At 49.3% G+C, this 12,185-nt stretch overlaps 4 protein-coding genes across 4 annotated transcripts; all 4 read left to right on the forward strand.

Annotated features, from left to right (window-relative positions):
* Positions 1-198: 198 nt before the first annotated feature.
* Positions 199-969, forward strand: N7446_002089 (FMN-binding negative transcriptional regulator; the record flags this gene model as incomplete). Its single annotated transcript, XM_058510838.1, has 1 exon — positions 199-969. The coding sequence occupies one exon, from the start codon at positions 199-201 to the stop codon at positions 967-969; it is 771 nt and encodes a 256-aa protein (XP_058376374.1).
* A 1,447-nt stretch (positions 970-2,416) lies between these two features.
* Positions 2,417-5,153, forward strand: N7446_002090 (uncharacterized protein; the record flags this gene model as incomplete). Its single annotated transcript, XM_058510839.1, has 2 exons — positions 2,417-2,670; positions 2,753-5,153. 2 exons carry the CDS (start codon positions 2,417-2,419, stop codon positions 5,151-5,153), a joined length of 2,655 nt encoding a protein of 884 aa, XP_058376375.1.
* A 1,230-nt stretch (positions 5,154-6,383) lies between these two features.
* On the forward strand, positions 6,384-7,166 carry N7446_002091 (uncharacterized protein; the record flags this gene model as incomplete). The annotated part of the gene is made up of 2 exons (XM_058510840.1): positions 6,384-6,460; positions 6,614-7,166. 2 exons carry the CDS (start codon positions 6,384-6,386, stop codon positions 7,164-7,166), a joined length of 630 nt encoding a protein of 209 aa, XP_058376376.1.
* Positions 7,167-8,692: 1,526 nt separating this feature from the next.
* On the forward strand, positions 8,693-10,423 carry N7446_002092 (putative short chain dehydrogenase). Its single transcript, XM_058510841.1, has 3 exons — positions 8,693-9,251; positions 9,313-9,648; positions 9,851-10,423. The coding sequence occupies exons 1-3, from the start codon at positions 9,039-9,041 to the stop codon at positions 10,160-10,162; spliced, it is 861 nt and encodes a 286-aa protein (XP_058376377.1). The 5' UTR covers positions 8,693-9,038; the 3' UTR covers positions 10,163-10,423.
* The last annotated feature ends 1,762 nt before the right edge of the window (positions 10,424-12,185 follow it).

Raw genomic sequence — 12,185 nt, forward strand, 5'->3', positions numbered from 1 at the left:
GCAAAGCAATGGGCAAAGAAATGGAGAGCATCTACAACATTCGGCGCCGACTACCAATCAAGCAACAGGGATACGCGATGACTAGAACTAATTTCCCCATATGACAGATGAAGTTATAAAGCAGACATACAAGTACATATCCAACTTCATCAACGCGACTGAGTCTCCTCACATCTTTCTATACAACCACCACCCACAATGTATCTCCGCACCGTCCACGCCGAAGGCCAAATCCCCCTTCTGCAACAATTCATCCGTGACAACCCACTAGGAATCCTCACAACAGCAATCAAATCCCCATCGCACGCCTTCATCCAATCAAGCCATATCCCCTTCGTGCTGGACACCCCCTCCTCAAACGATGACCGTTTCCCAGACGGCATCCTACGCGGGCACATCGCAAAACAAAACCCACAAGCAAAAGCCCTAATGGAAGCGCTGGCAGAACAAAACGCGCAAGGAAACAACACCCTCGAACTCGCTGACGAAGTCCTAATCCTCTTCAATGGCCCGCACCACCACTACGTCACACCGAAGTTCTACACAAAAACAAAGCCAGAATCCGGCAAGGTTGTCCCGACGTGGAACTACTCCGCCGTGCAAGCGTACGGCAAGATTAGCGTATACTGCAATTCCAAGGCTGAAGAGACAGGCGCGTTCTTGCAGAAGCAAATTGAGGATTTGTCGCGACAGTCTGAGCGGGATATTATGGGAAATACGGGTGGTGAGAAGCCGACTCCGTGGGAGGTGTCTGATGCGCCGGTTAACTATGTGGAGCTGTTGAAGAAGAATATTATTGGGATCGAGATTCGGGTTGAGAGGTTGCAGGGGAAGTTCAAGATGAGTCAGGAGATGAGTAAGGGTGATCGGGATGGGGTTGTCAAGGGGTTCGAGGAGTTGGGGTCGGAGGTTGGGAATGGTATTGCTGCTTCTGTGAGGGAGCGTGGTGATTTGAAGGATCTGCGATAATTGGGTTGTATCCCGTTCTTGGGGATTTGTATATAGGTTGTTTTCTTTTAGATTGCATTTAGATGGATTACGAGTGATGAGAGTCAATTTAACATTTCAACTTTGAAATTTGGGGGATACAGGATTTAGTAGACTCGAAGCTAGGGCGTGCGACTCGAAGTTAATATAAGCCTAAATCCCTTGTAAAATCCTGGACGGATCTGCATATGCACTGTGGATTTTCATTTCCCCGGTGCGTCAGTATCCCTGGGGCCAAACTAGTGAATCATGTCATCGAGGACTGAAAAACACGAACTCATACAAACGACCATGACTCGGATGGGGGGCAATCGTCCACACAATGAAGAATCGGTGAGTTCGGATGCCCGATGCACCGATAGAGCGATGCACCGAGCAATGGCAAAATCACACATGTTCGCGAACCAAGCGCGCAACAGCATTGAACCAGTCTGCTGCAGGGTCTACGCCAAGGCTACTTGGCGGTTTTTAGACCCCTATTTTTGACACATTCTAGGCAAAGGCTTGAGTATGCATCTGAACGGGATAATGGATCGTGTAATGTGCATCGCACACAAAGCAAGACAAAGCAAGACATGGTGGGCATCAGCAACTAAAACGGGTATGCGATCAACGAGTTCTCCACAAGGCTTAGAGATGCCATCGGAACACTGGATCCCCGACGATCTAAGGAGATCAGGGTGGCCTTTCCCTGGCTGTCCACGGTCCCTTTTTTGTGGCGGCTTGGAGGGTCACATCACAACACTACATGGGTGCCTGATTTGCCTCCAATTTAAAAAGTAATTTGAGAGACCGCGCCTTGACACACACTTTCTGTATGGCGCCGGGTCGCTGTGGGGAACGGGGTTCGGGCGTGAATAGCTCTCCGAGGCTCACATTTTGCAACCCCGGATTCTTAGAGAGTCTAACACGAGGTTGCGTGCCGTGTTGCCTTTTGGAGGTTCAGACGTGTCTCAGTCAAGGGGCGAATCAGGGCAAGCCGGGAGAAAAAGCCTTGGAAGGAAGTGCTAGACGAATAGTGTCATGCAGGGTCCACCTTGCCTCCGTACCATACACTGGTACAGACAGGTACGAGCACAATTCACAAGTTGTACATGTCTCTGATTCCGTCACATCCGAGAGAGAGGCCCACATGAAGAGGGACCGAGGGATCCGTGGAGAGTCGAGAGTCGAGAGTTGTGAGTGGGAGTGGGAGCGGGAGTGGAAACGAAACCAACTATGGGCTCAATAAAAGACAAGCATTGCAAGTTGGAGCCGCAAAGTCGCGTGCGAGATTGCCCCAAGGGTCTCAGATGTATTTCCTTACTCCACTGGCTAAGAATAGTTTCCTTTTTCTCGTCTTTCTCTGTTTTCGCATTCCGCATTCCTTTTCCCCCTTTGCTTTCCTTTCAACTTCGCGACTCCAAAATTATCATGACATGAGTTCGCCATGTCCGTCTTTGCCTATTTACCGCCATTGCCACCATTTCTGTTCTCTGCGCTTGTTGTAAGTGGACTCGCCTCGAAGGCTTTACACATTGCGTTACACATTCGCTCGTTACCGTTCCTCTATTTCGTTCTCTACTCGCCAACTCTCATTTTACAAGATGTGTTGGTCATAATATGTGTGCGGTTATTGTTGCGCTTCCACGCGCCGGAAGGCCGCTGGCAATGGTTATCCACCGCCGTAGGTGGGGGTCTATCGTATGTTTACCCCGGATGTGAAAGACGAAGCCACCAAGAATGTTGGCTCTCGGCACTTGAACATGGACTAACAACACAGTAGCCTAATAACATGGGGTGCCTCGTCGATTCAGTTCGGATTCTTCCTACAAACCGGTGCCGAGGTGGCCTGGGCAGCTGGTGGGAGCTTCCTCAGCGACCCAGCCGCCATGAAGATCCTACTTAGTGGTATCTCGACTGTGTCTGCTGCAGCAACGGTCCTCGGACTAGTGGCATGGTTGGTTCATTCGCACGTGTACAACCTCACCGGCCTTGGATTGCAGGCAATCCGAGACCTGTGTATGGGAGGATACAAAGCACGGTATACATTGATTGCCCCTAGCAAGTCGTGCATGGCCTCGTTTGACCTCCGATCATTCCGTCGCATCATCCCCGCCGTCGCCATCTGTGTGTCGCTCATTTTCTTGGAAATCACTCGCCCAGAGATCCCGTACGACCATCTCTCCGGGGCTCTCCCACTGACACTGCTCGAGGCGTTCACGAAAAAGTCCGCAACGGTCGAAGGTTGTCGTGAGCCCGCGGTGCCTTTTCCTCTGATGACTGTGGATGCTAGCGGGAATTCTCACCCTCTATACCAGCCCGATCCGTCTGTGGAACAATGGTCACGGGCTTCTTGGCTTCCCGAAAACCCACCCAAGGGATTTAGTCGATGGGAGATGAGTCCCCGAGACCGCGCAGTGAAGGATAACTCTTACTCTTATGTTTGTGGTGGTGCTGAAGGCGGATTCTATAACCCCAAGAATGACCCCATCAAGGTTAGGAACTTGGGTGGCGAAATCTATGAACCCTTGAAGAAGGCTTTCAAGGAACACTCAGTCCAGGTTAACCATGTGGTACTATTAACTCTTGAGAGTGGCCGAAAGGAGATGTTCCCTACACAGCAGGGCACTCCGTTCTTTGATAACCTTCTCGCCTCTCATAAAAAGAAGGATGTGGAGGAGGCGATTGACCGTCTAGTGACAATGACTCCCGTCGCCCAACAGTTGACCGGCGAATACGCAACCGACAGCAAGGGAAACCGCGCCAATCTGACAGATTCGCCATGGAAGACACCAACAGAAGAAGGAATGGGCGGTCTCAACGTTCGCGGGGCTATGACAGGCAGCTCGTTGACTTTCAAGAGTATCCTAGGAAGCCATTGCGGTGTCAACCCGTTGCCAGTGGATCTTTTGGAGGAGGCAGCGCTAGAAATCTATCAGCCATGCTTACCGCAAATTTTCGAATTGTTCAATGAAGGCAAACCGAAATCGGATACCAGAGATACCTCCAAACCAGAGGCCTTGAAGAACCCGTGGAAGCCTGTCTTCATGCAGTCTATTACCGACGATTACGACCGCCAGGATGTCCTCAACGAGAACATGGGCTTCAAGCACAAGGTCGTCAAGAGCACCCTGGAATCGTCTCACGCAAAGTACCACGCCTCTGGCAAGGAAATTAACTACTTCGGATATGCCGAGACTGAACTTCGACCCTATGTGTGGGATCTCTTCGAGGAGGCTGCAAACAACAAGACCCGCATGTTCCTTTCTCACGTCACCAGTACAACACATCACCCTTGGAGCACGCCCGACGATTTCACGAAACAATCGTACATGGGTGACCAAGGAAGCATCAACCACGATCTGATGAACAACTACCTGAACGCCGCACGATTCGTTGATATCTGGCTGGGCGACATTATGAACATGCTCGACCAGACTGGAATCGCCAACGAGACTCTGGTAGTCGTCGTCGGAGACCACGGCCAAGCTTTCGGTGAGGATAACAAGGACATGACCGGAACCTATGAAAACGGTCATATCAGTAACTTCCGCGTGCCTCTTGTCTTCCACCACCCGCAAATGCCACGAGTGGATATTACCGCCAACGCAACCGCGCTCACCATTGTTCCCACCATCCTGGACCTCCTCGTCCAGTCCAACTCCCTGGATGAGCGCGACTCCGAAATCGCCTCTGCGCTCCTCCCCGAGTACCAGGGCCAGTCTCTGCTCCGTCCTTTCCTCGCCTCTATCGAGGAGCCATCCCACAAGGGTCGTGCTGACCATCGTCGACCCCACCCCCAACCCCCACCCTCACCGAAAGCTGAGCCCGAGCCGGAGCCGTCCCAGTTCGAGGCCCGGTCTCATCCTGATGGCCCTGCCAAACGATCCGTCTGGAACATGGGCCTTATCAATGCCGGTGGCTCGATGCTCTCCGTCACGACTGCCAGTGTTCCCTACCGTCTTGTCCTCCCTCTCAAAGAAGGCTTTGAATACTCCTTTACCCACCTGGGCGAAGATCCCAACGAAAATCATCCCATCAAGGCCTGGACCCTCAAAACTCTCATTGAAGAGGTCACCCCGAAACACGGCGAGGAGTCCGCTGCCTGGCTTTCGGATGCCGAGCAAGTCGGAAAGTGGTGGGTCACTGAGCAGAAACGTATCTGGGGATACCGCGAGGCCTAATTACACGTATGAAAACTAAAAACCTTCGATCTCTTTGTTGTCCTTTTGCGCAATACGATATTCACCTGGCCATTGCTCGATTTCGGGGGCCAGTTTTACCCGGAGCCGGTGTTCTTGGAGTTCCCTTTGTTTGGTTTGCTCTTGACGTTCAAAATCCCGCTTCCACATTTCCATCATCATGGCTGATCCGCCTTTTCCTATTTCTTTTTTCGCGCTTCATTCTATCATTTCCCTCCTGTCAATCTGTGCATCGAGTGGGACTTGCTTTGTTACCTTTTGCTATCGCCTTTTTTCTCTCATCTCTTTATGTTTCCGGGTCATGGATTCTATCAACTTAGTGTACTTCTATGGGACGGATTTGGACGAGCATTTTTCACTGTACATAACCTAATGACTCGACTTTTTCTTTGGCTGAGGGAAGTTTCTTCATCCAGCATCTTGTTCTGCATTATTTATCACACTCCGTGCTGGATGGTCGAGGATTGGTTCATCGTAGGTACATTATGTGTATCTGTTTGTCTAATATACTCCATTTGACTTGACGCCTCTGATCTTTGTGTCACGTAGTCCATGTATATTGTTAATCCCGTTTTTACACAGTAGCTTACAGTCGCCAACTGGGCACTTAGAAGATCTGCAGGGTTCACAGAGCTGATCCCAAACCAGGGTTCGGCCCCACTCGATCCACTTCAATCGATCATCCAGGTGCAAAGTTTAGACGGAACGAACGCATGGACCTGAGGGTGGTTGTGTGATATTGGTTATCTTTGAATCTTGACCTGGGGACGGGACATTAGGATTTAGACTAATATTTGTTTCTCTTGAGGGGGTTATGCACAGTGTCCGTTGTCACACTTGGTATGCTTTGCTATCCGTGCGCAAAAAGCAGACCTTAAAGATTCCTTCGGTTTGAAATTATTTATTCAAATGCATTTTCCTCACAAGTATTACAGTAGAGTGAATGTGCCTAACTAGGACTAGACAGACATTGGTATTGAAGACCTAGGAGGTTACTTCACGTGATTGCACGAATGACGGACTCCAAGCTATCACATCCAACTTCGAGCATGCTTACACCTATCCCATGGAATGGCCTCGCCTCCATATATTGCAGGATACCCCCGTGTCAGGCTTGTCGGAACATTGAAATCAGAGAGCTGTTGGAGGGTTTCCACAGGTCGGAACCATCCTCAATGGCTTACGAAACTGGTCAACAAACCCTTATTCGTAATGGACAACTTCTTCTCCAAGCGGTCGGGCAAGCCGACACAGTTGATGAAAAAGGATTCGCGTCGATCGATGGTAGTGTAGGCCCGATGACACAGTGCAACGAGGCATGCGCAAGCACAGAGCTCTTCGTTTTCTGACCCCAAAGTCTCCATAGCTTCAGGGGCTGCAGGTACGAAGCTTGGTACGAGTTGCTATAAAGATGCACGAAGCGACATCTCGCATCTAAAAAGGACCGTCTGCTCGCGATCGGAGCAGTTGGCAAATGCCTCCACTTGCTGTTGGAAGACCAGTATTGTGCAGGATTGTGGAGAGTCCAAACGTCACGGACTATCGTGGAGCTGGGCAGGAGTCAACTCTGCTGTCAGATTAGAATGGCCCAACCGGCTCGACGGCTGTACCCATCCTGCCACGATTTTGAATGTTGAAATGCATGGCAAGTTGCATGACGACTTCGGCTATGTGGAAGGCGGGGAGCTAGTCTTGGAAGCACCGTACCGGCATATTCAATTGAGAGCTGGCAGCTACTCGAGAAATTTGCTGGGTCCACCGAGTCTCGCACAGAGGGTCCTAACGTGGTTTGGGCCGCTGGCAAAGAGGAGAAAGCTGGCACAGGCCATCCTAATGAGGCCAGACTCCCCATCGAGACCCTACATTAGCCGCATCATAGTGCCGAGTAGTAGCAAGCACTTCGCACTGATCCAGGTTGCAAAGGCCGGTGAAACTCTGTATTTGCTCATCTTGGAACCACAGAGGCTAGATGGTGCCAGGCGCGAAGAGCGATAACTCTACCGTAGAGTTTCCATTGCTGAAGCTTCGGCCTCGCCAATACGATGACGAGAGTTACATAGGAGAGGAACTGACAAGTCGTTTACGAGATGCGGCGTATAAGGAGGCCATGGAAGAGGAGTGGCCAACCAGCATCGTTATAATTGTCTGATAACTACTGCGTAGAGAACTAAACATGGCTAATATCACGTTAGCACCCTCTTGATTGTGTTAAACGACTACGGCGTATAAATGTTAACTACGCCTGCGGCGGCGCCATGCCGAATGTAATGGACATGCCCGTCCGTCTTGATGCCACTTGAGCGGTTTGAGAGGCCACGTCAATAAGAGACCCCAAATGTCACGCGGCAATCAAAAATATGATCAATCTCAAAAAGCAAGACAGTCAGATCTTGGCCCAACCCATTCACCGACATTTTACAAGGCCACACCAGCAATAAAAGCCACGCCGATTTAGTCGCAAAACCCAGGAACCCCTCGGGTAAGGCAAGGAATACAGCACAAGCGAAACACCGACCGGACTATAAGACAAAGCAGAGAAAGGGGTAAGCCAGCACAGACCAGGATCATAGATCTACCATTCTGCAGCGACAACAACCTACTGCTGATTAGGGGTCTAGAACGTGGGCGTTCGTCAGCAGAAATCTCAGAAGCCGGGGCAGGGGTAAGAGTCAGGGGTAGGATCATTCTAGAAGATGGAAATGTTAATTGCGTTCACAGAGTCTCGGAATCGCCCGATTGAGTAAGGAGCTTGGAATGGAAGATTCTGCTGGTCACAAGACTTTTACAGTTGGAGATAAGCTATAACACCCTATGTTCAGCTAATTTTAGTTCCCCGCAGATCCGGGGTTACCAGAGCGTACAAGTAGGCAAATGTAGTTCAATGTTTAAAACGCGACAGGGACGCGTATTCTTTTTTTCGTTAGAATGTCACCTAAGAAGATCTAGAATAGGCTATATAAGGTGTAAGCACGGTGAGAAAAAGAAATTGAACACTGAATTGGCCAATGATCTCTAGACCGTTATCCTGGAGCCCGGCCGATCGAACAGGAACAGGCACGGGCAGTCTTAACTGTGGTGATTGGCGGGGGATCTGCAAATGATCACTTGATCCCGGTATTTAGGTGCTTGGACTAATTTCTAGAAGGTCCGTCTCGAGGCATATGTGTTGGTATTAAAATTTCACGAGGTCACCTGGATCTCAGACAAAAATAAAAAACTTGAAAAATTAAAGTGGCGTTGTTCCCCGGGTTCCCCAGACGGCTTGCCTAAACCAGAAATCCGGGTGGCCATCGTTTGGGTCCCGATCTGCCACATCGTGAACTCTTGTCTGGTGACTCCCAATATTCCCCACGTCGACAAGTTTATCCCTGGATTTCAACTGTGTGCAACTTGCTGGAAAGAAAATCAACCAAGAAACCTTTAACCGACTTTGAGTAATTATGACACAATCTATACTTCATACTAAGCCTGAAAATCCAGTCAGACACCAGCTATAGTGTATGGATGCAGATGGGGTAGGCCTCGCCACAGCCGTTTACACGCATTCCTCGGGGGTCTGGACCGAAGCGTTGCAGCGCGCTTCGTACAGTCTGAATTTCCATTTTTGGATTCTTCCAAAGCTCACGAGACCGGTCTGCTAGGACCCTGCCCTTGGCTTTCCGGCTTGACTGTGCCGGATCGTGAACTAACATTATTTAAAGAGAGTTCGTTCCACGATAGTTTTCCAATTGAATCATCTTCGCTTTCATCTAATATCCGATACTCCCGTGTGTGCTGGTATTACGCTCATATTAATATACATTCATCCTCGCTTCATTATCATCAGCTCTTCCATTGATACCTTATTGTTTAATACCTCCACTTGCAATGTCTGTCACCATCGAAACCACCGACGTTCCCACTGCCCCTATGTCTTCCGACCCTATTCTGCTGGGACAGAAGTCCAGAATGCCCGAGTTCAGCCTCGCCGGCAAGGTGGTGCTAGTCTCAGGTGCTGGCCGTGGTCTCGGATTGACTCAAGCGGAGGCCCTTCTGGAAGCCGGCGCAAAAGTCTATGCCCTTGATCGTCTCGAGGACCCGGTATGTTGAAACCTGAACATCCCAAACACCTCGAACGAGACTAATAAGCTTGTTACATCAGGCTCCCGAATTCATCCAGGTCCAGCGGCGCGCAAAGGAACTCGGCACCGAGCTGCATTACCGTCGTATCGATGTACGTGACACAGAGCTCCTCAACAGCGTGGTCGAGGGTATCGCCAACGAGGAAGGCCGCATGGACGGTCTCATTGCCGCCGCGGGTATCCAACAGGAGACCCCGGCACTGGAGTATTCAGCCAAAGACAGCAATACCATGCTCGAAGTCAACGTCACCGGTGTGTTCATGACCTCGCAGGCAGTGGCCAAGCAAATGATTCGCTTTGGGAACGGAGGTAGTATCGCTCTGATCGCCTCTATGAGTGGCACTATTGTCAATCGGGTATGTTCATCCCTCTTCTCCTCGTCTTACCCTACCCCCTGTCTATCCAATATACCTCATGGCTATGGGAATCTCGCTCTCCTTGACGTGTCACCCCCGGCTTTCCACCCCGTGAAACTTTATTGTTTCCCCGCATTATCCCCCGTGCCACATCACCATTTTCAAATCCTCGAAGTACAAGAATCTGACAATTATTTTCCAGGGCCTTATTTGCCCCGTTTACAACGCTAGCAAGGCAGCCGTCATCCAACTTGCTCGCAACCTCGCCGCTGAATGGGGCCAGTACAACATCCGCGTCAACACTATCTCTCCGGGTTACATTGTCACGTCTATGGTTACGAACTTGTTCGTTCAGTTTCCTGAGCGCGAGGAACAGTGGCCCAAGGAGAACATGCTTGGTCGTCTCTCTCGTCCCGAGGAGTACCGTGGTGCTGCGGTCTTCCTGCTTAGTGACGCTAGCTCGTTCATGACTGGTAGTGACCTGCGCATGGATGGTGGCCACGCCGCGTGGTAGATTGACGGCGATGACTTGCTTTTGGAATATGATCATCCCACGTCCTGATTTAGCTGGTATTTCATTGCATGGCGTTGCTCTTTTCTTCTTTTGTTTTTCTTTTTCTTTTTGATCTAAATTAGGTTTGGGTCCTTATGTCATGGGTTAGGATAGGAGGAATAGCGAAGCGAGACTTTGGACAGCGGTACTTGTAATTGGTTCTGAAGTACACGGTTGCTGTCATTATGATGCTAGACTACAAAACGATCACTCTAATATTTCCTTGGGTCTGCCTTCTCTGTACACCTTGAGTTTAAGTATTTAGCTGCATACAATCTGACCCACTCCCATCTTGACAGATCTGCCCCACTCACATATGTTACTGCGAACTTACTCTACCGACATCCTAATGGGGCTTAAATGTTGGGTATCCTTGTAAGGAGGTCCTGGTCACTTGAGCACACCTCCTCAATCTCACCCGGCAAGTATCTTCTTGAGTACACACACCGGCAAAAAGCCGTGGTAGGCTATCCAGTCGCAATGTACCACATAGTAAATCTACCGCGGGGGATCAACACATGATCAAGATCTACAAAAACGTTAATATACATCGAAGATTAAAAAACAATATGTAGTTATCACTCAATATAGTAAACCGAACAACTAGAACAAGTCGCATGACATCCACGATCCATGATGGCATAGACTCTGTACTCGTCATCAAAAGACATCGCCAAGAACCGTGGGAAATTTGTCCATATTTATTTATTTGGGGACGTGGGGAATGAGTGCCCCCAAAGGCCAATCAAGATACATTGGTTCTGAAATGGTGCAATTTGTCGATTGGTTGAAAACTAAACACTGTCGTTGAGCCAATCAGCTCTTAGTTTTGGTTTTGGGTATTTATTGTGGTTAGAATGTAAGGGATCTTTGTTTGCAGGGATCTCATGTTATCTGCCCGATGTTGTGTTCGCTTATTTGCGGATACTCCAGGGACTGGGATATGATATGTTGAGCATTATCTGGTGGGAGTTGATCGTACAACTATGTTCATTGTGAATAGGCGTAGAGGTGGATTAATCTCTATGGAAGAACCGAGATTAAGTACAAGACATCCGGAACTATCCGAAGTATGGCTCTCCGACCTCAGCTTCCAGAAACAATGATAGGAATATGGTTGTGCGTCCATTTTTTTAATTTGCTTTATTGTCATGCTTATTATTATTGATTGCTATAGACAGATTACGTATGGTTGTTAGGCGGGGCGCTCGAAGCTTCGCAATAGATTTTAAATTCCCCCTCGAAAGCCCCTCAAAATGGCCAAAAGGTTGATCAAAATTACCTTGCCAGGTGGTTGCAGCTCGGCCACAGTGATAGGCTAAGACATTTTTAGTGTATTGTATTTGCGTGACGTTGGGTGTACCGTTTAGACTACACTGGAGGCCCGAACTCCCAAGGACCCGCCCCAGACCGTGTCCTGGCTTTTATGTGGCGCTTATAATGAAATTAAAACCACTGATTTGAGTGGAAACACGATATTCCTGTTAACGCTAGAAAATGCAGGGTCTGTCTTGATTACCGAGGGAATAGTGGCGGTATCTGTACCCAAAGAGGTGTATTGGAAAGAGAAATCGCCCGCATGTGGTCGCACCAGGGTTGTTGAACTTCCACTAGAGCACTAGACTGTGACAGGGCCAAGTAAAGGCAAATATAATATTTCCCTTCCAGGCGTGTTCTTCGCTTTTCCCTTTGAACTAATCGGGACGTGTCCCATCATGTTTGGTTTGCCACCTGAAGTAGTATTCTACGGGTGATAGCAGACAGGGGCATACACGGTTTGGTGACATTTCTTTCTCGAATGGCCTGGCCTGATTCAAAGAGGTGGCGCAAAGCACAGGGAATCTGACTCGTTTTGGCCGATCGCGAGTTCCTTGTTTCTATCAGTGGGGACTGCAAGAAGAAGTACTGTACATGGGTATTCTTATCAGTCTGATACACCTACATCCACACTGATTAAATCACTGGTCCTGTTTGGTTGATGAAG

Source organism: Penicillium canescens, assembly GCF_028828765.1.
Source record: "Penicillium canescens strain IBT 15451 chromosome Unknown utg000002l_segment0_segment0, whole genome shotgun sequence".
Classification (NCBI taxonomy): domain Eukaryota; kingdom Fungi; phylum Ascomycota; class Eurotiomycetes; order Eurotiales; family Aspergillaceae; genus Penicillium; species Penicillium canescens.

Excerpts from the sequence above, each read along its gene's own strand:
- N7446_002092 (XM_058510841.1), top strand. The coding sequence starts at position 9,039 with ATGTCTGTCACCATCGAAACCACCGACGTTCCCACTGCCCCTATGTCT. Across the intron at positions 9,252-9,312 it reads TTGATCGTCTCGAGGACCCG|GCTCCCGAATTCATCCAGGT; the intron begins GTATGTTGAAAC and ends TTGTTACATCAG. Across the intron at positions 9,649-9,850 it reads GTGGCACTATTGTCAATCGG|GGCCTTATTTGCCCCGTTTA; the intron begins GTATGTTCATCC and ends ATTATTTTCCAG.